Below are 22,934 nucleotides of genomic sequence, written 5' to 3'. Positions count from 1 at the left end.
TTCTACTTTCATGGCTAGCTTTTCACAAAACCCCAAAACAGTCTTCAGATCGGACTCACTCTGGTCTATATAACACTGTAGCAGGGGAACTTTAGTTGTCCGTGAACAAGTTAGCAATGAAAGTGTGTATCTTAATGTCTTCTCAGTTATGTTCTCACAAACAATGGTAGCATTACAAATATAAACTCTTTAAAAATATACTTCTGTCAAATAACTTGACAACTACTATGTACACTACAAAAATAAATTTTCATATAAATAAATTATATGGCATACATTTATCTTTGTAACTGAAAACGACATACATCCACACCAAAACAAGGGAAAAAATGGCAGTCTGTAAAAAACAAAACAAAAAAAACATTGATTATTTTCCTTTTAAAATCCTTTAAGAGCTATGATGAATCTGTAAGGTAAATGTTATATACTCTTTTTTTTCCTATTTAACATTAGTAAGCACTTTATACAGATCAAAATCCAATAATGTAACAAAGAAACTGTAATAATAGTGTTTTCCGACAGACGTAAAAATCCCTGCATTGTTAAGCATAACTGGCATTATGACCATTATTGAACAAAACATCTTATTATACAAAAATATAAATATTGCAAAACAAATGTAAAAAAATAATAGAATATATATATTTATATATACATATATATTTATATATATATAAACATTACAATAGTTGCCAGCCATGATTTTCTCCCATTTCTGCCAATGTGACACGAAGGAGAACACAAACACAACAAACAAACCACACAGAACAACTCTCAAAGTCTTCGTCAGGATATATATATATATATATATATATATATATATGTATATGTATATATATATATATATATATATATATATATATATAAACATTACAATAGTTGCCAGCCATGATTTTCTCCCATTTCTGCCAATGTGACATGTAGGAGAACACCAACACAACAAACAAACAACACAGAACAACTCTCAAAGTCTTCGTCAAGATCAAACATATGTTTGACATGAAGTCAATCTGGACAAGGGGGTCACAACCAACACACAAACACACTCTTAAAGACACACACGCCAGCTTCAGAGCCACGGAGAAGTGGGGGCTCCACGACCCTTGACCCTTAAAGCACTCGCATGCACCATTTGGCAGTTGTGGGGGAACTTCCAATTAGTGTCACAGCGTTATGTTGTGGATTTTTATGAGGTGAGGTCAGCGCAGAGAACTGCTCTTGCTAAATTAGGGCCAGTAGTTGCGGTTTGTCATTGAGGAGGTCAACGAATCGACAAAAACCATCGTCGTGATCGGCCATTGTGCGACGCACACCTTGAGAATGCTCATTAGCTTAGCTTATCAAAACAAACAAAAAAAGACAATGAGGAAAAAAAGTTACGCCACCAGATTCAGAGCGAATACTGTTGCAACTTGCACCAGTAATGTTTTAGCTTAAACCACGATTGAATTGACAGGAAATAATGCCTTAAATGTAAAAAAAAAAAAAAAAAACGAAGCTACAAGAGAAACCCTAAATTACCGTCACATTGCATTACTTTAGTAATGCAAAGTTGGAGTCATGAACAAATTCAGGGTGGGCACAAATGGCCGATTTACAGTAAATAACTGGAGTATGAAGTACAAAAGACCAGAGAGAGTTCCAGTACAGAGGACAGAAAAACAGAGGCACAGTCATCCAACAATCACTCGTTTCCTTCTTCATTTCTGCGCAGCTAAATTCTCACGCATAGCGTGTTTCATTGTTAAACAGTATTTGTTTTTTTCCAACTACCACAGGTTTGTGATAAGCAAATTAGCATAAACTCTAATGCTTCAATATACACAAAACGCAAACATCCGCACGCACGCTTAAACATCTGATGCTTGTCGACAAACAACTGGACATTAATGTGAATTTTACATATCTAGCATATGTCTGAACAAATATTTCCCTGAATGTGTTCTCTGAAAGTGAAAGGACCTGTGCAGTTTTGTACTGGTGTTTTGAACAGAAGTGTACCGTAAGTGCAATGCAAATCCATTTAACTGCCACAAAATCATTTAACATATTATGTTAGGTCACTTAGAGTTGGTACTTGTTAGTTAATATGCATCTGAGGGGTCTAGGGGGTCTGACGTGAACCAAAAATATTCACACATACAACAACAAATTTTCAAACTCTCATACGCACGGTTCTATAAAATTAGTGAAAATAATTGCATAGCATTATAAAACATTACAACAATATCATAAGCAGCAACGACCGTATGCTGAAATGTTTGTCAAGAATGAAGTTTCCTTATGGCACAGATACACACACAAATGATGGGTGGGCACTTGGAACACACAAGTCTGATGACCCCAGTCAAATTATAGCTACTCTCGTTCATTATTTACATTTGTGTACACATAAATACTTATAGAAAAATCTAACAATAATACACCAGGGTTATACAGTAACACAGTCAAAGTGTCCCCGCCATGCAGCACCATGTTTCTGCCACGCTGGCAGACTGATGTCCCATCTTTGGCTGTTTGAGCTTCAACATTCAACCACTGTGAACACAAAGTGGTGAAGAAACAGGGTTAACAGAAGTTAAAAATAGAATAGAATGAACTAAAAATAACAAAGTAAATCCACATAACTGAATCAGATTGAAAAGTGTATTTTATTAGGACTGTCAATTTACGTTGTGGGCTCAAGTTTTTGAAATAAGTCTCTTATGTTCACGAAGGCTGCATATATTTGATCAAAAATACAGTAAAACAGTAATATTGTGATATATTATTTAAAATAATTCTATTTTAATATATTTTAAAGGGGTCATATGATGCGATTTAAATTTTTCCTTTCTCTTTGGAGTGTTACAAGCTCTTGCTGCATAAAGAAGATCTGTAAAGTTGCAAAGGAAATACATCAACTTCGCGTTGTGGATCGCCGGATCGGCTTTCACCGTGGACGAAGCGAAGTCTAGCCCGGGGTTGTCACATGTGGTTGCCGCAAACCTTCCGGCCTTGCAACACAGTGCGTAAAAAGACAGTATAGGTCATTATAATCCGTAATTATGTCCCCACTGGATGCAAAAAATGCCTCGTTTGTAATGGGTTTTATTGGTTTTGTCTGGTCGTGCCGGGAGACGGCATCACAGTATGTTGAGGGGCGTAACATTTCCGTCACACGCTTGAGGTATTCGGCCAATCACAACGCACTGGATAGCTGGCCAATCAGAGCACCAAATGTTCACGCAAAGAAAGAAGGCGTAACTTTGATTCTCGCTGTAGTATTGTTGTTGCCGTGTGTTTCGTTGTGAAAGTGAAACTACTTTGTTTGGTCTTCCAAAAGAGGATGATATCTGCTTCGTCATGCCTGGAGCTGATCCGTGCTGGTCGCTGAGGAAATACATCAACTTCGCGTTGTGGATCGCCGGATCGGCTTTCACCGTGGACGAAGCGAAGTCTAGCCCGGGGTTGTCACATGTGGTTGCCGCAAACCTTCCGGCCTTGCAACACAGTGCGTAAAAAGACAGTATAGGTCATTATAATCCGTAATTATGTCCCCACTGGATGCAAAAAATGCCTCGTTTGTAATGGGTTTTATTGGTTTTGTCTGGTCGTGCCGGGAGACGGCATCACAGTATGTTGAGGGGCGTAACATTTCCGTCACACGCTTGAGGTATTCGGCCAATCATGATATTACCACTGACTCTCTCACATACTATTATAGCCATGCAGCTTTTTTCTCTGGATTTATGACAGCTGTACCTTTCATAGTTAGAACAGATAGCATCATTACGTTTCTTATGCACTCTTAAAAATAAAGGTGCTTCACGATGCCATAGAAGAACCTTTTTGTCTAAATGGTTCCATAAAGAACCTTTAACATCTGAAGAACCTTTCTGTTTCACAAAAGGTTCTTTGTGGCGAAAGAAGGTTCTTCAGATTATAAAAAGGTAAGAAAGAGATGGTTCTTTAAAGAACCTTTGACTGAATGGTTCTTTGTGGAACCAAAAATGGTTCTTCTATGGCATCGCTGTGAAGAACCTTTTGAAGCACCTTTATTTTTAAGAGTGTATAAGAATAATCAGCCTACACTACCAGTCAAAAGTTTTTGAACAGTAGGATTTTTAATGTTGTTTTTTTAAGAATTCTCTTCTGCTCACCAAGCCTGAAGTTATTTGATCCAAAGTACAGCAAAAACAGTAAAATGTTGAAATATTTTACTATTTAAAATTGCTTTCTATTTGAATAGATTTTAAAATGTAAAATTTTCAGCATCATTACTCCAGTCTTCAGTGTCACATGATCCTTCAGAAATCATTCTAATATGCTAATTTGCTGATTATCAATATTTAAAACAGTTGAGTAATTTTTTTTTTCAGGATTCTTTGATGAATAGAAAGATCCAAAGATCAGCATTTATCTGAAATAAAAAGCTTTTGTAAAATTATACACTATTCCATTTAGTATAATTTTTTTTATATTTTTTGGGAAAATAATTATAGAAATTAATACTTTTATTTATCAAGGATGCTTAAAATTGATCAAAAGTGATGATAAAGGCATTTATAATGTTACAAAAGATTTCTATTTCGGATAAATAGAATTCATATCGATATCGGAATTATATCGTATCGACCAAAATTAAGAAATATATCGTGATATAAATTTGGGCCATATCGTCCAGCCCTACTTTAATGTAGCTTGCGCTCACTGTTGCACACTGGAAGCAGCTCCGGGGCGGATGACGTATGGAGGTCGGCTTTGCGCATGCGGCGCTCTGAAGTGACGCACGCGGAAGCGCAGGGGAGAGATCAAAACAAAACAACAGTCGCTAATTAGAAGTACAAAACGAGGATTTGTAAAGAAGAATGTCGGAGGATTTCGATATAAGCCAAGAGGAGACTTGTTTTCCTTTGCTAAAGTAAGGAAACTTTGCTCCCTTTGCTCCTGTTAACAAACGTTGGTTTTCACGAGACTCACTGGCACATGCGCAGCACTGACCTCATACGTCATCCTCCCGGAACTGCTTCCAGTATACAACAGTGAGCGCAAGCCAGATTAAAGTGATTATTACGGTTTGAATATGGATATTTTTCTTACAAAAACGCATCGATTCGCTACAGAAGGCCTTTGTTCACCCCCCAGAGCCGTGTGAGACACTTTTTTTTATGGATGGGCGCATTTTATTTAACTTCTTTTGGACTGATGCATGCAACACCTGTTGAGTGCCATGAAAACAGCTTGAAAGATCAAAGACAATTTTTTATATAACTGGATTCATCTGAAAGAAGAAAGTCATATACACCTAGGATTTACATATAATATACACCAAAAGTCATATACACCAATTTTTATTTTTGGGTGAACTAACCCTTTAAACCGCATAAACACATTTCATTACACCAAATACACAAAATACTGTTCTTTTTAGCAGCATCATATGACCCCTTTAAAATAATATTTATTCCTGTGATGGCAAAGCTGAATTTTTAGCAGCCATTAATTCAGTCTTCAGTGTCTCATGATCTACTCAAGAAACATTATCAATGTTGAAAACAGTTGTGCTGCTTGATACCTCTAATCTGCTAAATGCGACTATAATGCATGAAGATATTAAGATACTACAAACATTACCATCACGATTTTCTGTAAAGCTTCTTTGAAATAATGCGCATTGTGAAAAGTGTTATACAAATAAAATTGACTTGACTTTAAATTTTTGGAAAACCGTTTTTTTCTTCTTCAAGATTCTTGAATAGTAATGAGTAAAAGAGCAGCATTTATTTGAAGTTGAATATTTTGTAACAATATAAATGTATTTGATCAATATAATGCATCCTTTTTTTTCCTCAAAAAAATATTACTGACTTCAAACTTTTGAATGGTAGTGTAAATATATGATAATATATAATATGTACAACATATATATATTTTAATGACATTTTTAATTAAAAATAAACATTAATTCATACATTATGAATACTGATATGATTTAGTATTATTAAATATCTGAATCAATTGACAGCCCTACTAACCTCAGCTGGGGGGTCTTGAGTGGCAGACATTGGGAGTGTCATATTCTAGATCCTGCAGCTCCATGCCCTCTGTTTTCGAGCTGTCGCTGCTCTTGTCAAAGGGCACGTGAGGGTCGGAGAAGTGAGGGTCAGTGTAGACATCTTCTGAAGTGTGATAGCTGTCGTTGGAGGGGTAAGACGGGTAGGCGGGGCTCTGGCCGGGCATCCCCGAATGAACGGCGACCGTCACTGAGGCCGAGGCTGTCACTGTTGTGATGGGCTGACAGTAGGAGGGGCCTGTGGACGGATGGGAAGGGTGAGTGTAGAGGTTGTGTGAGCGGGGGCGATGGGCCCCTGAACGTTCCCGGTGGTTGGGGCCCGAACAGCCACCTGGCTCAGTAGAGGTTTCAAAAGCATCCATGCGCGGCCTGTGAGGGGGGGGCGGGTGTCCGCTCCCAAAGTCCCTCTTAGGGTCCCTGCTACAGTATCGCTTTGACGACTGAGGTCCAGCATCCTGAGAACTGGGTAGATGGGTGGACCTGTAATGCTGCGGTGGTTTCTGCGGTCTAGAGTCATCCTGCGGAAAACGTGGAAAACAATGTTAGTTCATTGTTTTTATGTCAGATATATATTGATATAAATGCTTTACTCACTGAGTAAGGAGGAAACATTGGCAGTTCAACTTGACGACTGCCTTGTCGTCCCCCTGTGGCGATTCGCACCTCCTCTAGTCTGGCTGATCGCTCCCTGTTGGGCTGGAGGTCATACTGCTGAAGCTCTTGGCTAATGCCGGACACAGTAGTGTTGGAACCATATTCTGAGTCTGAAGAGTCTGAACCTGCTTCAGGGGTCGTGTGACTGGGTCGCATGGTGAAGCGGACCACCTGTGGGGGAGGCTCTGGGGACGGTGTGGGCAGCCGGCTTCGCCCATCCACTGGAGATACCTGGAAGTGTAATGGACATGAAAATCTAAATCTGAGAAGCTGCTCTGTCTGACATTTGTGCAAGTCCTGTGATATTTGAAACTTTTCACATCATTAGAGGGTACAGTGCTAGTCTTGAATATGTACACTGGGTCTAAGAAGTATTTGGACAGTTAAGCCACGCTTAAAAATACTGATGTTATGATCAATAACCGATAAATGGCATATAATTAAATGCTATGCAATTTTGTCTAAATAAATACTGTAAAAAAAAAAAAACTAAAATCAAGCATTTTAAATGCTAAAGGTGAGTTTAGGCATCACAACATTATATTGTACAGTATTAAAATGGAAATTAGTTTTGAGATTTGTTAAAGAAGTGTTATTAAAACAATGGTGTTTTTAAAAATAACAAAGTATAATATTGGAGAATATGGAGCTCAGCCTCTGGGAGGAAGAAAAAAAAACACCGCAGTTTTATTCGGAGGCCCAAACTGAGCGAAATTTCAAATTTTTGCAGTTGCTGATATTAATATGGCCAAACAGTAAGATGAAATTCTGATAGCCTGTAATATAAATTAAAGATCTTTATAATAGTACTTCTAAAAATACCAGTTGCAACCCAATATGTCTTAGTAAGATAATATTTAAACGCTTAGTTCTATGATCAAAGCTCTGTGGTTTTTATTGTGGGGGCAAACCATGTAATGATGATTGAGGGATGTACATATAAACATTCCTCAAAAGTTGTATGCATCATATTTGATCAATTTTATTTTTCTAAAAAAAAAAATGTATGGATAATCAAGTAAACCTAAACTGACTTGCTAAATAAGTATAAATTAAAGTATAAATAAACAAGTATAAAATAAAATGACAAAAGTCATGTAACAGATTGTGTACAAGTTTGGATCATGTTGATAATTTAGAGGTCTTAGAAATTTGTGTATCAAATATGATACTGTAGGTAAACTTTATGTGAGGACAGCAATGGTAAAATCTGAATTTGTAATATTGGCATCCCTTAAAGTCACTCTTTCAGACAATGCTAAGCAGAGTATATAATAACTCTGCATAGCTCTATGTATGGCATGTGAAAGTGTTATACAGGATAACTTAACGGGAGCAATCCTCTTACCTCAGGATAAGGGCCAAAGTAGGACAATAAGACTGGGAGCAGCACCAGTCCATTCAGGACCCCTAACACTGTTAGGATGGCCAAAACAGCGAAGAAATACCTGCAAATACACAGCAAAAAACACTGTCATTAGAATAAAAAAAGAACTTTACTGCTCTGAATCAAGCACAGAGCAAAAGTCACTCAGGCACATTCTAACAAGCATTCGCACACAAAAAGACTTTAGTCGGGTTTGGTTTTAAACTAAATTTACCTTGTGCCAGAGAAAGTCTCCAAAGAGGTCTTTTAGAAAGCAGCACAGAGAAGCAGAGGACATAATTAGTTGGTTAATTCAAAGGCATGGAAAATAGGGAAGGAAAAAGAGCGATTTTTTTTTTCTTTTTCTAGGGGTGAGTGGAGTACAAGCAAACACAGGGAAAGCAAAATGGGAAGGAATGTGGAGTACAAGGCTTGCGAGAGAAGAGAGGCAAAGCACAAAGGCACAGGGGCCTCTCACTCTTTAAAAAAAAAAGAACGCAGAAGCAAACAAATGAAGTGAACGGTATAGAATTTAAACAATTTAGTCTAGGAGGAAGAGAGGAGAGGAAAGACTACAGGCCCCTCTTGCCTGGCCTCAAGCACATTCACTTTTCCCTCTTTCTCTCTCTATCACTCTTTCTATACTAAGCCCCTGTGAAATTTCCCTGCCTTTCACAATCCCCTACTCTAATTAAATCTCTAGAGTATCAGGTAAGACCCCCAATCTCCTCGACAAATCCCTCCCTCCTGTCCTCCTTCGCTCCCTGGCTCTTTCTCTCTTCTTCATTATGGCCAGCTTTCTGTCCTTCACTACTAAAGCATCTGTGTAAATTGCTGCGGCTCAAATTGCAGCTGCCATCTTGTACCTCAAAGAAACTTGGGGACAAGAGAACACGCTTTTTTTCTAGTTTTTTTTATTTATTTATTATAATTTTATTTTATTATTTTAAACATTGAATTTCCTTCTTTATGTACAAAAATAATGACATTTTGGGAATACCTATTATTTAATATTAATTCATAGGGAAACGCTACAAATTTTTTCAACCACAAAAAAATTATTGCATTAATCAGTATTTTTTCCAGTAAAATATCTAAACATCTATACAAATTTACATTTACTACTTAAGCTGAACTGTGACTGGACATGTCTGTCTGAATACTAGATTCTGATTGGCTGGCAGGTATGCAGTTTAATGCACAGGTAGTTCCAAGTAGGTTTAATCAACGTTCCATATTAATGTGCTGCTTTAATTGATGCACACAAACCCACACTCATCACTCTCGCGCACACACACACACACGCACACACACGCACACACACAGAGAGAGAGAGAGAGAGAGAGAGAACGTGAGAGAGTCGGAGATTGCAGATTGCGCTGCGCACACACATAAACTTGTCAACGATTTTTATTCATAAAATAGCCTAGATACTAGATCGCTAGATACTAGATATATTTCTCAGCAATGAGGTTGCGCTGTTTTTGGAGTAATTAATTGTTTGTAGAGAGAGACGCGCAGACGCAGCATGCAGGTAAAGCACACACAACTGTCATCTCTTTCTCTCTCTCGATCGATAATTAATTGAAATAAATGCTATAATTCATTCAAATAAATGTGATCTTACCGCACTATTTAATCTCTGTATCTGATTTGAAGCGGGCAGAATGCTAGCGCTAATGTGCCATAACTGACGAAAATAACTCATTTTTACCCTTCTGGTCAAATATTGCGCTGCAAAGAGCAATACTAGTTTTAACTGTCTATAACTGTCTTTAACTGTCTTTAACAGTCTATAACTGGCAAATGACCATGGAATAAGCGGGATAATCAACGGCTTGTCGTGCATTAAAAAATATTTTAAATGCACTTTGCAGAGGCAACCACCCTCTGTGTGTCACGGTTCACACACACGAGGCACACGGGAACGAAGGAGCGAGGAGACACGGAGTAAAGTAACTCAAAAGGGTTTATTAAACAAAGGCTGGGGATCACAGGACTCGACACATCAGGAGGACAGGATGACGTTTAACGACTGACAAAGGACAAGAACTAGAACACACTTTAAATACACAGGAACTGATGAGGGGAAGACAAGGGACACCTGGAACTAATGACAATTAACATAGGAAACACCTGGGAACAATTAATTCAAAACACAAGACAGAAACTGGAAGACGGAGCACATAGGGAGCAAAGACACACACAAAACCTGGCCCAGAGCCTGACATTACTCCCCCCTCCCAAAAGGCGTGTCCTCACGCCACCAAAACATCCAATGGGAAGGGGGGGTGGGCGCTCTGGAGACCTCTAGGTGTAGGGTTACCAGACGGGAGGCCTCCAGAGTGGGGCACCAAGGTGGATCTGTCAGCTCTGGGCGCCAAGGCGGAAGAGGGACCACAGGAGGACATGGCGGGATAGGAAACACAGGAGGCCATGGCGGGGTAGGGAACACAGGAGGCCATGGCGGGGTAGGGAACACAGGAGCCCATGGCGGGGTAGAGAACACAGGAGGCATGGCGGAGTGGGGACTTCAGGAGGTCCTGGCGGAGCAGCCTTCGAGGCCGCGGCCTTAGCCCCTGCCTCGGCCTGTATGGCTGGAGCTCTACTGCCCCCCCCCAAAATACATGGGGACGTTTACAGGTTCCGAGGCCCTCCGTGGGCCAGGACCGGGGACTGGAGCCCTTCCTGGGCTTAACCGGGGATCGGGAGCCCTGCCTGTGCGGAACTGGGGATCGGGAGCCCCTCCTGGGCTCGACGGGGGATTGGGAGCCCCTCCTTGGCTTAACTCAGGATCGGGAGCCCTTCCTGGGCTGAACTGGGTATCGGGAGCCCTCAGTGGGCTATACGCGGGAACAGGACTGACACTGGAACGAACTCTGGGGCCACAGCCAACACCCTTCTCCTCACCCCTAGCATCCTCTTCTGGTCTGGGTCCACACTGGAGCGAACTCTGGGGCCTGGGCCGACACTGGAGCGAGTTCTAGGGTTGAAGCTGACACCCTTCTCCTCACCCCTAGTCTTCTCTTCTGGATGGGGGGAAAAGGCGCGTTCTGGGCCAACAGGGGAGTGAGCTCTGGGGTTGAAGCCGACACCCCTCTTCCTCACCCCTAGTCTCCTCTTCTGGTTCGGGGGGAAAAGGCGTGGATATGCGGGGCCGGCGAGTTTGACTTTGCGCGGCTGGCAAGCTTAACCTTGGTACGGGTTGGTTCTGAGCATCCGGCAGGCTTGTCTTCGGCGAGGCCAGCGGGCTAGAGATAGCCCCGGCTGACGGGCTTGACATCAGCCCGGTCAGCGGGCTGGAGAAAGTCCCGGCTGGCGTGCTTTACAACGGCGCGGCCGGCACGCTTCACAGTGCGGTCTTCCATCCGCGGAGACAAACAGGGGAGAAAAAAGGAAAACAAAAGACTGTTCAAAATATGAAAATAAAACACGGGAGAAGGAGCGCCGCTTACTGTTTTGGGTCAGTCGTTCTGTCATGGTTCACACACGCAAGGAACACGGGAACGAAGGAGCGAGGAGACACGGAGTAAAGTAACTAAGAAGTGTTTATTGAACAAAGGCTTGGGATCACAGGACTCAACACATCAGGATGACAGAATGACATTTAACGACTAACAAAGGACAAGAACACACTTTAAATACACAGGAACTGATGAGGGAAGACAAGGGACACCTGGAACTAATGACAATTAACATAGGAAACCTGGGAACAATGAATTCAAAACACGAGACAGAAACTGGAAGACGGAGTACGTAGGGAGCAAAGACACACACAAAACCTGGCCCAGAGCCTGACACCGTGGTTCTTTGCCTCCGCGTCGTGCATTTAAAATCCTTTAATGCACAGCAAACAGTTGATTATCCCTTACATACATATATATATTAGTGCTGTCAGACGATTAATCGCGATTAATCACATCCAAAATAAGTTTTTGTTTACATATCTGTGTACATTTATAATGTAATATAAACACACACACATGCATGTATATATTTCAGAAAAATTTTGTTTATATATTAAATATATTTATTTATAATATAAATTATATAAATATTTGTATGTAAATATTTTCAAACTATATACTGTATGTGTGTATTTATATATACATAATAAATATACACACAACATATATTATGCAAACAAAAACGTATTTTGTATGCGATTAATCACGATTAATCATTTGACAGCACTAATATATAGAGTAGCGATAGCTACTCTACGGAGCCTGTTCTAGTTTTATACCTAGTCATAGTCCTGCCTTGCCTGTATTTTCCCGTGTTCTGATTCTTGCCTGTGTTTTCCGGATTACCCTCTCGTCTCGCCCTGTTCGGATACTGTTTACCCCTCGCCTGGATCATTGCCTGTGTTTTGGATTTACCCTTTGGATTACCCTGTTTGGACATTGTTCGCCGGAGATCGACCCCACGCCCGTTCACTGGACCACTCTTGTGTCTTGCCCTCAATATACCTGTTTGCCATTGTCTGACCCTCGCCTGTTTTGACCACATCCTTAAATAAAGCTTGCAAATGGATCCGCACGTCTTGTTTGCCTCGTAATATATATATATATATATAATATATAATAGTATATATAATATATAAAATTACATAATAATATAATTTTAATTTATCTATACATCTAGATAAAAGATTAAAAAATAAGAAAAATACATATACACACATATATATATATATATATATATATATATATATATATATATAATAAATAGATACAAATAATTATATTTCTGAAAACCACTCTTATTATCTTACATGATTTTTCTTCTCAAGTAAATTTATCTTGATTAATGGATGTATTTATATTTTTCTTGGAAAACTTTTTTTTTGTTGCAGTGATACTATCAAAGGCATTGGACGGGTAAAAGACGCATTTAAACCACACTTAAACTGGGTTGAATATGTGAATGCATGTGTGGGAGAAACAGTGGGTATATTAGCAAACACCCGCCAGCTGGTATGCAGCACAGCTGTGCCTCAGACTAAACTCACAGACACATTTATAACTGATGCTGCTCTTGCTCGGCCTCCCCAGGTTTGCAAGCAGCTCTTTAGACTCAAACAATGTCCTGTAATGGCCACAAAAGGTGGGCTTCTCTCTGGAGAACCACAGACCCGCGTGTCTCTCTAGAAATGCTTGCTTTATTTACATCCTTCGGGAGGTTCTGCAGGTCTGGTTCAAGAGAAGAGCTACCACAGCGTTTAACCAAGCAGACGCCATTTGTTTAGGATGAGAGTGGAGAGAGAAGCCAGCCTGTTATTATTTAGGCTTATGTTTGAAAAAAAGTTTGGATCTTTAGTTTGTCTGTATTTCATAAAGCAAGACATCTTGAATTGCACTTTTTGGTTTGCGTTTGGCTCTTGCTCTACCACACGAAAGGCAGAACTCACAAGCAGAGAGATCAAACAGATCAATAGCTACAAATCAACAGACTACGAAAAATGAACATCGTCTTGGTTGAACTGTTCGGAAAGTCACCGACTCCAAACTAAATGTTCATATTGACAAGTGATTTACGCCGGTGTGCTTTTCCATGGATGAGAGCGATTCCTTCAGACTGGCTGAAGCAACAAAAGAGTTTTATGTTCTTCAACTTTGAACTTCGAGACGTCGCGTGAAGCGTCCCTGAACCAAGAGCCATTCTTGAAAGCCACTTCTCCCTAGTGAAACCTCGCTGAGCAACCCGTCTGATCTGTTTGGACTCAAAACATTAGCGGACCTGACAGAGCAAAGTCAGGGAAACATTTATTCCTGCAAGGCTATAAAAATACAGCTTGCGTTTTTGTTTTTTTCCATATCTTCGGAGGTCAGGGGGTTTTGTTTGATGAAAAAACAGTAGTTGCGTTTCAATGGGAGCCCATGAGAGGGACTGGGGCCCAATGTGGTCTGCGGAGAGAGTGTGTGTGATTGCTCTGAACCTGTGTGTGCATTATTTTTCTGGCATGCTACTTTAGATCCAGAGTGATTTGAGGGTGGAGGGCCGTGGTGGTTTTCCAGTCCTCTAATAAGAATGAGCTACTGCAGACATTTGTTCTTTCCCTCCTGTAGAAACAGACAAGACACTTACCACTCAAACACCCATGACTCAGTTTGATATGTGTAATTTGAATTTCAGCACAACGATAGTCTCGATACCACTTCAAGAAACAATAAATTACCAGATGTGTTCGACTCATCTGTTCTCAGGAAAGACGTAAAACATAAAGCCATTGCAAAGTTACTGATTTAGATCCTCTAAGTAGCAGTGTGTGTCACTCCTCATTTCCACTCCTCGACTTGCAGCAAAATAACCCCCGGGCCCTCTCTGCTCTCAGCTTGTAAATGTTTTTGCAGGGCCGTAGAAAAAAAAAAGATTACAGAAAACACAGGAGAGCCTCAAGCTCTGTGAAGACAGACAGGAAAGATACGTGCTTGTAGCACGTGAAAGGATGTTGGTTAGGACTGAGAAGAGAGTTAAGAAAACATTTACATTGAATCATAACCAGGGGTGAAGTGACAAAAGTGACACATGTTAAAAGCTATCTTTTCTATGTTAATTGGTTTCTGTCCAAGCCAGCAGTGCCGAGCAAAGAGAGGCGCATTTTGTCAGTCGCTTGGTTTTAGGAAATTTACTGGATAACAATCATACTCCTCATGAATATTAAACATACTCCCTATGAATATATGAGTGTTGTTCACCCGAAAATAAAAATTCTATCAAGTACTCACACTCATGTCATCTGTTCATATTCAAAATAAAAGTGAATTTATGTGTGTGTGTGTAGACAGACAGACAGACAGACAGACAGACAGACAGACAGACAGATAGATAGATAGATAGATAGATAGATAGATAGATAGATAGATAGATAGATAGATAGATAGATCGATCGTATATCGATAGATAGATGCGCAAGAACAAACCTGTTCATAGAACTTGTGAATTTTTTGAACACTCAAAGTTTTGGTTACAAGGACTTTCAATAGAGAGTAGGGTTGCAAAAAGGTGGAACATTTCTGGTAAATTTCTGGAAACTTTCCAAAAATCCCTGGCATAATCCTGGAAAGTTTCCCAAATTTCCAAAATTTACTGGAAATTTTCCACCTTTTTGCACCCTTAATAGAGAGACAGAACTATCTTGGGTTGGATTTAAAATATATCTTCATTTGTGTTTTGAAGATGAACAAAAAACTTTGGGTTTGGAATAACATTATGGTGAGTTAATTGATTCAGAATTTTCATTTTTAGGTTAATTATACCTCTTAAACAAGAATGCCACCTTTTTTGATTAACCATAATTTTACCATAGTTTTCAGTGTGGACAAAATTTGCTTGACACTGGAATAGTCACATCTCGCATTGTTAGGATACAATATTGAGGACAAATATACTGTAAGATCAGCTATTGTGTACAAACATTGTTAGAAAATAAATATGACACCATATTTGAGAAGCTTTAACTCATAAGAGAGAAAACCGAGAGAAGACTATCAAAGGTATCCCCATCTTAAAGTACAATGCACCACAATCTACGCAGCAGAAGTCTGCTGTCTTTACCTGACTATGAAGTCGAACTCTGACCCTGCCAGCATCAAGACTCCTAGCAGGGTGGAAAACGCTCCATCCAGCACTGGTGCGAACATATGCTCAAGTGCTAGAATGGCTCGCTTGTTCCTGTCCCCGATGGCTGTGAGGAACGCCTGGGAGGAAAACAACAAATATGATCAACATGAATCACTCAGACCAATAAACACATCCAATAATCATCACAATGAGTGAACTAGCTACATACAGTCACAATTGTAAGATCAATTTTGACTAGCACATGAACTCACCAGTGCCACGTGGACGGTGAACTCCACACCAATGCCAACGGAAGCGATAAGGATGACAACAGGGACAGCGCTGAGCTTGATGCCGATCAATCCCATCATGCCAAACAGCTCCACCGTCATCAAAGACAGCACCAAGACCTGCGAGAGAGGACCGGCAAGCATAAATCCATCATCTTTGTTCTTTCCTAAAACACGAGGAGCTGTACTTTACATAGATTAAAGTAAAGTACGGCTCGGGTTAGATGGGCTAGCGAAGACAAAGCGCTGTGGAATGTGGGAAAATATCTGCTCCTCAGAAGGGTCCGTTTGCAACGCTTTCATATGGAGCTGAACTCGAGCTACGAACTGGTTAAGTAAATGCCATAATCAGCTGATGAGTCTTGGGTTACTGGGGGGCCCAGCTGCCTTTGAAGAGGGATGAAGAGGACAGAAAGAGGGCCAACGGAGGGGAGTTTGGGGGCTGGGAGGGCTGGCAAATTAAAGGGGGGTCGAGCATGGCGGAAGTGGGGACGTATGGAGTTTAAGGGGGCCGCTGGTGGTCTGGGACAAAAGCACAATGGTAAAAGCTGAAGCAGGGCAATAACTTTCCCTTTCAAGTGTCCAGTAAAGCAAACGGACGAAACCGCTATCCTGCCAGACAGAGTTAGATCAGTCAGATGGCTTAAACACTGCCCCTAATAAAACAGAGACCATCGAAATGCGGAGACACAGTGTGGGAAAGAACGTTAGGCCTCACGAATGATATAAATGATACATACGCACACATTTCAGCAAGAACAGCAGGTCTGTTTTATATGTGGAGTGATATAGTTGCTGTGGTAACCCCTCATTTCCCCATTTATTTTAAAGAAATGTCTCAAAAAGCCTCACGTAGACTAAACAAACTGGCTCTCACAGTATAAGATAAACACAAAGCGCAGGGCTGTAAAAACACAGCTTCTCTTGAGCTATTCCTGCCTGCCCTCCCCTGTCTTGCTCCAAATGGTACACTTTTAATTAGTTCTCAATTAGTAAGCTTGTTTCCACCTCAGAGTAAACAAAAAGGTTGTTGCCATAAAGTCTGTGATAAAAGATATACAGAAAAAAATTAGTAGACAGTCACGACTGAGAGAAATATGTGCAATAGTGAGTTGTAAAGGTGCAATTATTAGAAAATAGGTGCATCTGTGAAATATAAAATACATTAAATGTACATATTATGATGCACAGTTATTAGAAATAGTTGCAATTTAGAAATATTATCGCAACTGTAACATCTATCTATTTATCCATCTATCCATCCATCCCTTAACCACTGAAGGCCTGTTCACACCAAGTCCAATGCAAATAAATGCCACAATATTTGAAAATATTTTTATTACTTTTATGCCAAAACTACTTACACTTAATCTGATGTCAAATATTCAGGAAAAAAAAAAAGAATTCGGAATGAGAACAATTTAAAAAGATATTGACCTAGCCTCCAACTAAAGAAAATAACAGATAATTGCACTGGATATTTAAGAGCATAAAGGAGTTCACAGAAATGTTCTGTGTCATGCCAAAAATGATTGGTTTGTACAGGCCTTTAATGTACATTTACACATAGAGCCAAATCTGTGATGGATGTACGTTTAAACAAATCCCTGACACATCTTAAGGAGAAACTCACAATGATTCCCGCAGTCCAGGGGTTGAGCAGGAAGATGGCGCACACCAGGAAGGTGCAGGCCAGCACGACGCTGATGGACAGCAGGAGCCAGTGGCGCAGGCCTACATACTGCTCCCAGAAGAGGAAGGGGTAGCCGTTGGGGTAGCTGGGCAGGCCCTGACGGCTGTAGTTGCTGCAGATGGAGCGGACGCTCTCGATGGCCTCCACAAACTGTGGCGTCTCGCGAAGCCCGTTGAGGTAGAAGGGAAACTGTGCATATTCGATGGGCTCAGCGGCAGGAACTGCAGAAGATAAATGCAAAGATGGCCATAGAAATTAAATAATGTAAATTTCACTTTTACAACAAGCCACATCCTGTAAACATCTGTGAAAATTATGGTAAAAAAAAAACCTTGCTTTAGCTGTAGTTGCCAGAACTTAAACGTATTATCTTCTTTAACTGATATAATGTTAATAAACCAACCTATTACATTAATACAATCCATTTCGAACTTTTATAACACACTGGTTGTATGCTATGTTTTTACCATAGCATTTTTTATTTTTTATCATTAAAATTACATGTATTTTTTTCCAGTGCATTATCTCTCACTCTTAGCAAGTCAGCATAAAGGACATCAGTGTTCTCAAGGTGACAGACTGCACTTATTAAACATGTCGATTTCTTTACCGCCCCAAGAAGGAAAGGGGGATAAATTACCAGCTATCAAATCTCGACATGCAGCCAAGTGTCAATCCCGACTGTGATCTGCTGTAATTATGCTGTCAAAAATCTGCGCTGAAATATCCCCCTGCTCTTCTCAGGAACGAACACACACGGATGACCATCAAACATTTGAGCATTGCCAAATTCATGCTGACAGTTATCACCTGTCATCAAAGCTTGTGTGCACTGCAGGGCTTTCAGCAGCAGGCCTGGAATGACTCATCACTCCGGCTACTGGACTTGGATAAGCGGCAGTCTTAAAACCACAAATAAAATCAGAAGAATGTGACCCAGAATGACTAACGCTCCGGAGGTGTGTGTGAGAGCGTCTGTGAAGAGCGTGTGGGTGGAAGGGAGGGAATATCTGAGTGTGTGTTCCAGTGCCTGAAGGGGTCAGGCAGGACCACTTGCTAAACATGCTTTTGCCCCGTTATAATCTCCACTATAAATTTCCATCAGGACGGGAGTTGGACGTCTGCCAGCCTGCTGCGGGGGCTCCGAGTCGGAGAGGCCTTTTCAGCTTGTTATCCAGTCACATTTCTCCTGAGCGCACACTGTATACTGCACACACACACAATGTACACAAGCTCAAGCAGCCCAGTGTCGATGTTAACTTTAAAAATACGACTACAACTTGAATAAACCCACTTTCGCTGTCTGAACTTAGTAAATGACACACAAGTCATTCACTTTTGGAAAAGCTCAGTTGACTACTATCAGCCAAATGTCAAACTTCTTGTTAAGAATGCTAACAGAATACTAATAGTCTTTCACATTTAATCATAAACTCCAAGTGATTATTTATTTGTTTATTTTAAACATGGACAGATGAATCGTTTTCGGATTAATTATTTTATATTTATATTTTATATAAAAATATTTATAAACAATAATAAAAACAATATACAAATAAATATAAACAAACAGTAATTAATTAATGCATTAAAATAAAACTAAATAAAATCTATAATAAAAAAAACTAAACTAAAATGGTTGATGTCATCAAATCCTTTTACTTGGTAAAATAGGTAACACTTTAGTATAAGGACCAAGTCTCACTATTAACTAGTTGCTTATTAGCATGCCTATTATTAACATATTGACTGTCTATTAGTATTTATAAAGCACATATTCTGCATGACCATATTCTACATCCCTAATCCTACCCAACACCTAAACTAAACTACCTTACTAACTATTAATAAGCAGCAAATTAGGAGTTTATTGAGGCAACAGCTATAGTTAATAGTTTGTTAATAGCGAGAATTGGACCTTAAAATAAAGTGTGACAATAAAATATAGGAGAGATTTATCTTATTTTACGATTTAATATTCTGTTTTACTCTGAAATACGTAACACTTCAGAAGTAAAATGCTTTGTAAATGCTATTATATGTTGAAGTCATCGTTAGGCCTACACACAAATAAATTCCCGAAATTATAGCAAGTTTATTCACAGATTTAGGATGTTTAATTTCCAAACCACCAATGCAAACTAAGCATAACCAAACCAATTGATGCATTAATGCCTTCTGTTGCTATTTGGGATGAAACTGATGTGCTCACAAAGCATAGGAGCTAAAGACAACAGGATACAATCAAAAATGTAGCATATTACATTGAGGACTTGGTGATAAATGAACCAGAAAGTACTCACTATTGAGTCTGCTGACAGGAATGGAGTCTGTCCTGTCATGGAGCCACTCAGGAGGGTGCGGACGGATGCTGGCCTGGGATGCAGCGTAGGCCACTGGGTCATTGCTCACCCAGGCAGTTAAATAAATGTAGAAGGCATTTGGGTTGATGATTCCATCGGCGCTCACCAAACGCTGTCTAGTTAGCTGGTGATGAAAAGAAAATGTAAATTAGAAACTGCTCAAACAACACGGTTTGTTGGCTAACACTAAGTTCTTGAATAAGAACACCAATGTATGTACTATATAAGCAAGTATTGTGAATGCCCACCAGCGCTGCAGTAATCTCTAAATGCTTCACTTCTCACCTAGCGCTTAGCTAGCTACCTCCAGTGAAGGCAAAGTCATTACGGCATTACACTCAATGCCATACATAATTCTCGAGAAAATAAATCTACAGTCTCCCAGTCAGGAGTTGGGGGTCAGTGTGTATTAGTGTGTGTGTCTGTTTGGGGGGGTCAGGGTGTGCGGTACAAATGAGAGAGAGTGAGAGAAAAATTGCTTGAGTTAGTGTAACAATAAAAAAATTGGCCGGAGTCCCTGAGCGCGTCTGTGTGCAGTTAACCTTGCTGTTAACACTGGAGGAAATGCCACCCAGCAAATGGAGGAGAGCTATAAAAATAACACAACATCTGTACAAATGTTGCAAACACTTGCTTCTCCTGACCCCTATAGATACCCACAATGCCCAGCGCCACAGACGGCTCCTGCTGTGAAGGGAAAATAGGGTTTTTGATAGTACAATGACTTAAAATCCCACTCAACACTTGAAAAAAATTGTTTAAAAGAAAAATAATATCCTGAGATGCTAAACTATACTGATTTTCAATTGAAAATAAATAATTAAATAAATAAATAGGTGAGGGGGGGAAATAAATTAACTGTACTGGTCTTCAATGTAATAATGAAATAAATTAGATGAGAAAATCATGGGATGTTAAACTACCGATTTTCAATAAAAAAAAAAATAAAAAATAAAAAAAATTATGTACGGACAAAAAAAAAACAAGACATTTACCTGTACTGGTTTTTAATAAAATAAATAAAAAGGGATGATAAAAATTCTGAGGTGTTAATCTATTTACTTTAAATTGATTAATATAAATTAAAATCGCATACAATTATTAGATTAATTATAGGAAAAAATCTTGAGACACTGAACTGTATTAGTTTTTTCTTTAATAAGAAAATAAAAGCAAAATAGAGAATAAAATAAGAAAACTTCTGAGATGTTTAACTGTTCTCATTTTCTATGTAATATATTTCAATAATAATAATACTTTTATTATCAGATGAAGGGGAAAAAAATGAAAGTCCTCAAGGAATAACATGATGTATGACTTTTATGGTGACCAGAATGAGAGAGGCAGCTTGTGATTCCCGCCTCTGTATCCACTGAAAGGGGACATGGCAGCAGTTCCAAGAGAAGGGAATAAGCGAGAGGCGAGAGAGAAAAAAGCGGACTTGGATTCCAAAGATCTGGATTGCATTAAGCAGCAGGATGCGCAACAACTGTATGTCTTCAAGCTGTCACGGGAAGCACACAGTGCGAAGCTGGCGGCCTTCTTCCCTCACAGGCAGAGGAAATGACATCACGGGGCCGCACACCAACACAGATGGTTCAGCACAATAATGACCACTTGAAAACAACAAAAATGCAAATAATTTCTGGCCTTATGTGTGCATTGCCAATTACCTGACAAGACGACACACTCTCAAACACACACTCTCTCTCACACCCGTCTGCTCCACTCCTCCCCACCCTCCAGCCCCTCTGGCATGTGGCATGCTTTGTATTTTTCATATTTTTGCTCTCCTCTTGCCTGACATTTCATGCTGGGTAGCAACTGGAAACTGTTAATGTGTTAACCTGTTATATTTGTTGCCGGTGTGACTGTGTGTGTGTGCAGGGGTTTCTTCTTGACAAGGCCCCTCTGAAGGAGTCCTGAAAAGGTTGTATAGGGCGAGCTTTAGGCCTGCAGCAAGAAAGTGGAACAAATGGTTTAAATGAAGACTTAATTGCTTTTTCAGAGGCAAGTTGCGGTCCCATCGAGAGCTTTAAATTCCTGTGCTTGGTAAAGCAATCAGAGGGAGAAAGAGAGAGAGAGAATGAGGACAGACATAGACGGACATTCAGAAGCCAGGTGTGGTTCCTAAGCGTGGTTATAAACCCTGGCACTGATGCTAAACACATATCTATTCAAGCACCCCTCCGTCATCAGAGATTCACATAAACATGTTGTTCATGTCAACCAGGGAGAAACAGGCTAATTTAATGTGTTAATATATTTAGAAAAAAAAAGGATGGGGGTTGGCAGTTGTTTAATTGTATCTTAATATTAAAGGGGTCATATGATGCGATTTCAATTTTTCCTTTCTCTTTGGAGTGTTACAAACATAAAGAAGATCTGTAAAGTTGCAAAGACTAAAGTCTCAAATTTAAAGAGATATTCTTTATAAAAGTTCAGAGTCAGCCACACCTACCTAAAACGGCTCGTTCTAACACGCCCCCACATGTCTACCTCACTATGTGGGAAGATTTGCATAACGCCGCCCAAATGTTCACGCAAAGAAAGAAGGCGTAACTTTTATTCTCACTGTAGTTTTGTTGAAGCTGCAGCCATGTCGTAAAGACGCTGTGTGCTTCGTTGTGAAAGCGAAACTACTTTGTTTGGTCTTCCAAAAGAGGACGATATCCGCTTCGTCATGCCTAGAGCTGATCTGTGCTGGTCGCTGAGGGAATACATCAACTTTCACCGTGGACAAAGCGGAGTCCAGCCCGGGGTCGTCACTGTGGTTGCCGCTTATTTGACCCAAATATCCAGATGTGTACAGCACATTTTATGGAGGACTGTTTACTGATCCTGGGAGAGTAACGTTAGACTACAATGCCGGCAGTTCTGACTCACGTAAGTACGTTTTCTTTTAAAGGATTTGCCACTGATGATTCAAACGCGAGTTTTGGGCAGT

General features: G+C 40.0%; 1 protein-coding gene across 1 annotated transcript in view; it reads right to left on the bottom strand.

Annotated features, from left to right (window-relative positions):
• Nucleotides 1-886: 886 nt before the first annotated feature.
• The window catches only part of ptch1 (patched 1), a 67,143-nt gene continuing 45,095 nt past the window's right edge, over nt 887-22,934 (bottom strand). The window contains exons 14-21 of the mRNA XM_016295413.1: nt 19,928-20,111; nt 17,565-17,845; nt 15,914-16,051; nt 15,636-15,778; nt 8,058-8,157; nt 6,650-6,940; nt 6,018-6,573; nt 887-2,538 (exon numbers count right to left, since the gene is read on the bottom strand). Of these exons, the coding sequence (XP_016150899.1) occupies nt 6,019-6,573; nt 6,650-6,940; nt 8,058-8,157; nt 15,636-15,778; nt 15,914-16,051; nt 17,565-17,845; nt 19,928-20,111 (1,692 nt within the window). The 3' untranslated portion in view covers nt 887-2,538; nt 6,018. The remainder of the gene's footprint in view (nt 2,539-6,017; nt 6,574-6,649; nt 6,941-8,057; nt 8,158-15,635; nt 15,779-15,913; nt 16,052-17,564; nt 17,846-19,927; nt 20,112-22,934) is intronic.

The sequence above is a fragment of the Sinocyclocheilus grahami genome, unplaced genomic scaffold (genome assembly GCF_001515645.1).
Source record: "Sinocyclocheilus grahami isolate Dianchi unplaced genomic scaffold, SAMN03320097.WGS_v1.1 scaffold336.1, whole genome shotgun sequence".
NCBI classification, from domain to species: Eukaryota; Metazoa; Chordata; class Actinopteri; order Cypriniformes; family Cyprinidae; genus Sinocyclocheilus; species Sinocyclocheilus grahami.
The sequence above is the reverse complement of the archived record's forward strand: the minus strand, read 5'-3'. Positions and strand labels throughout refer to the sequence as shown.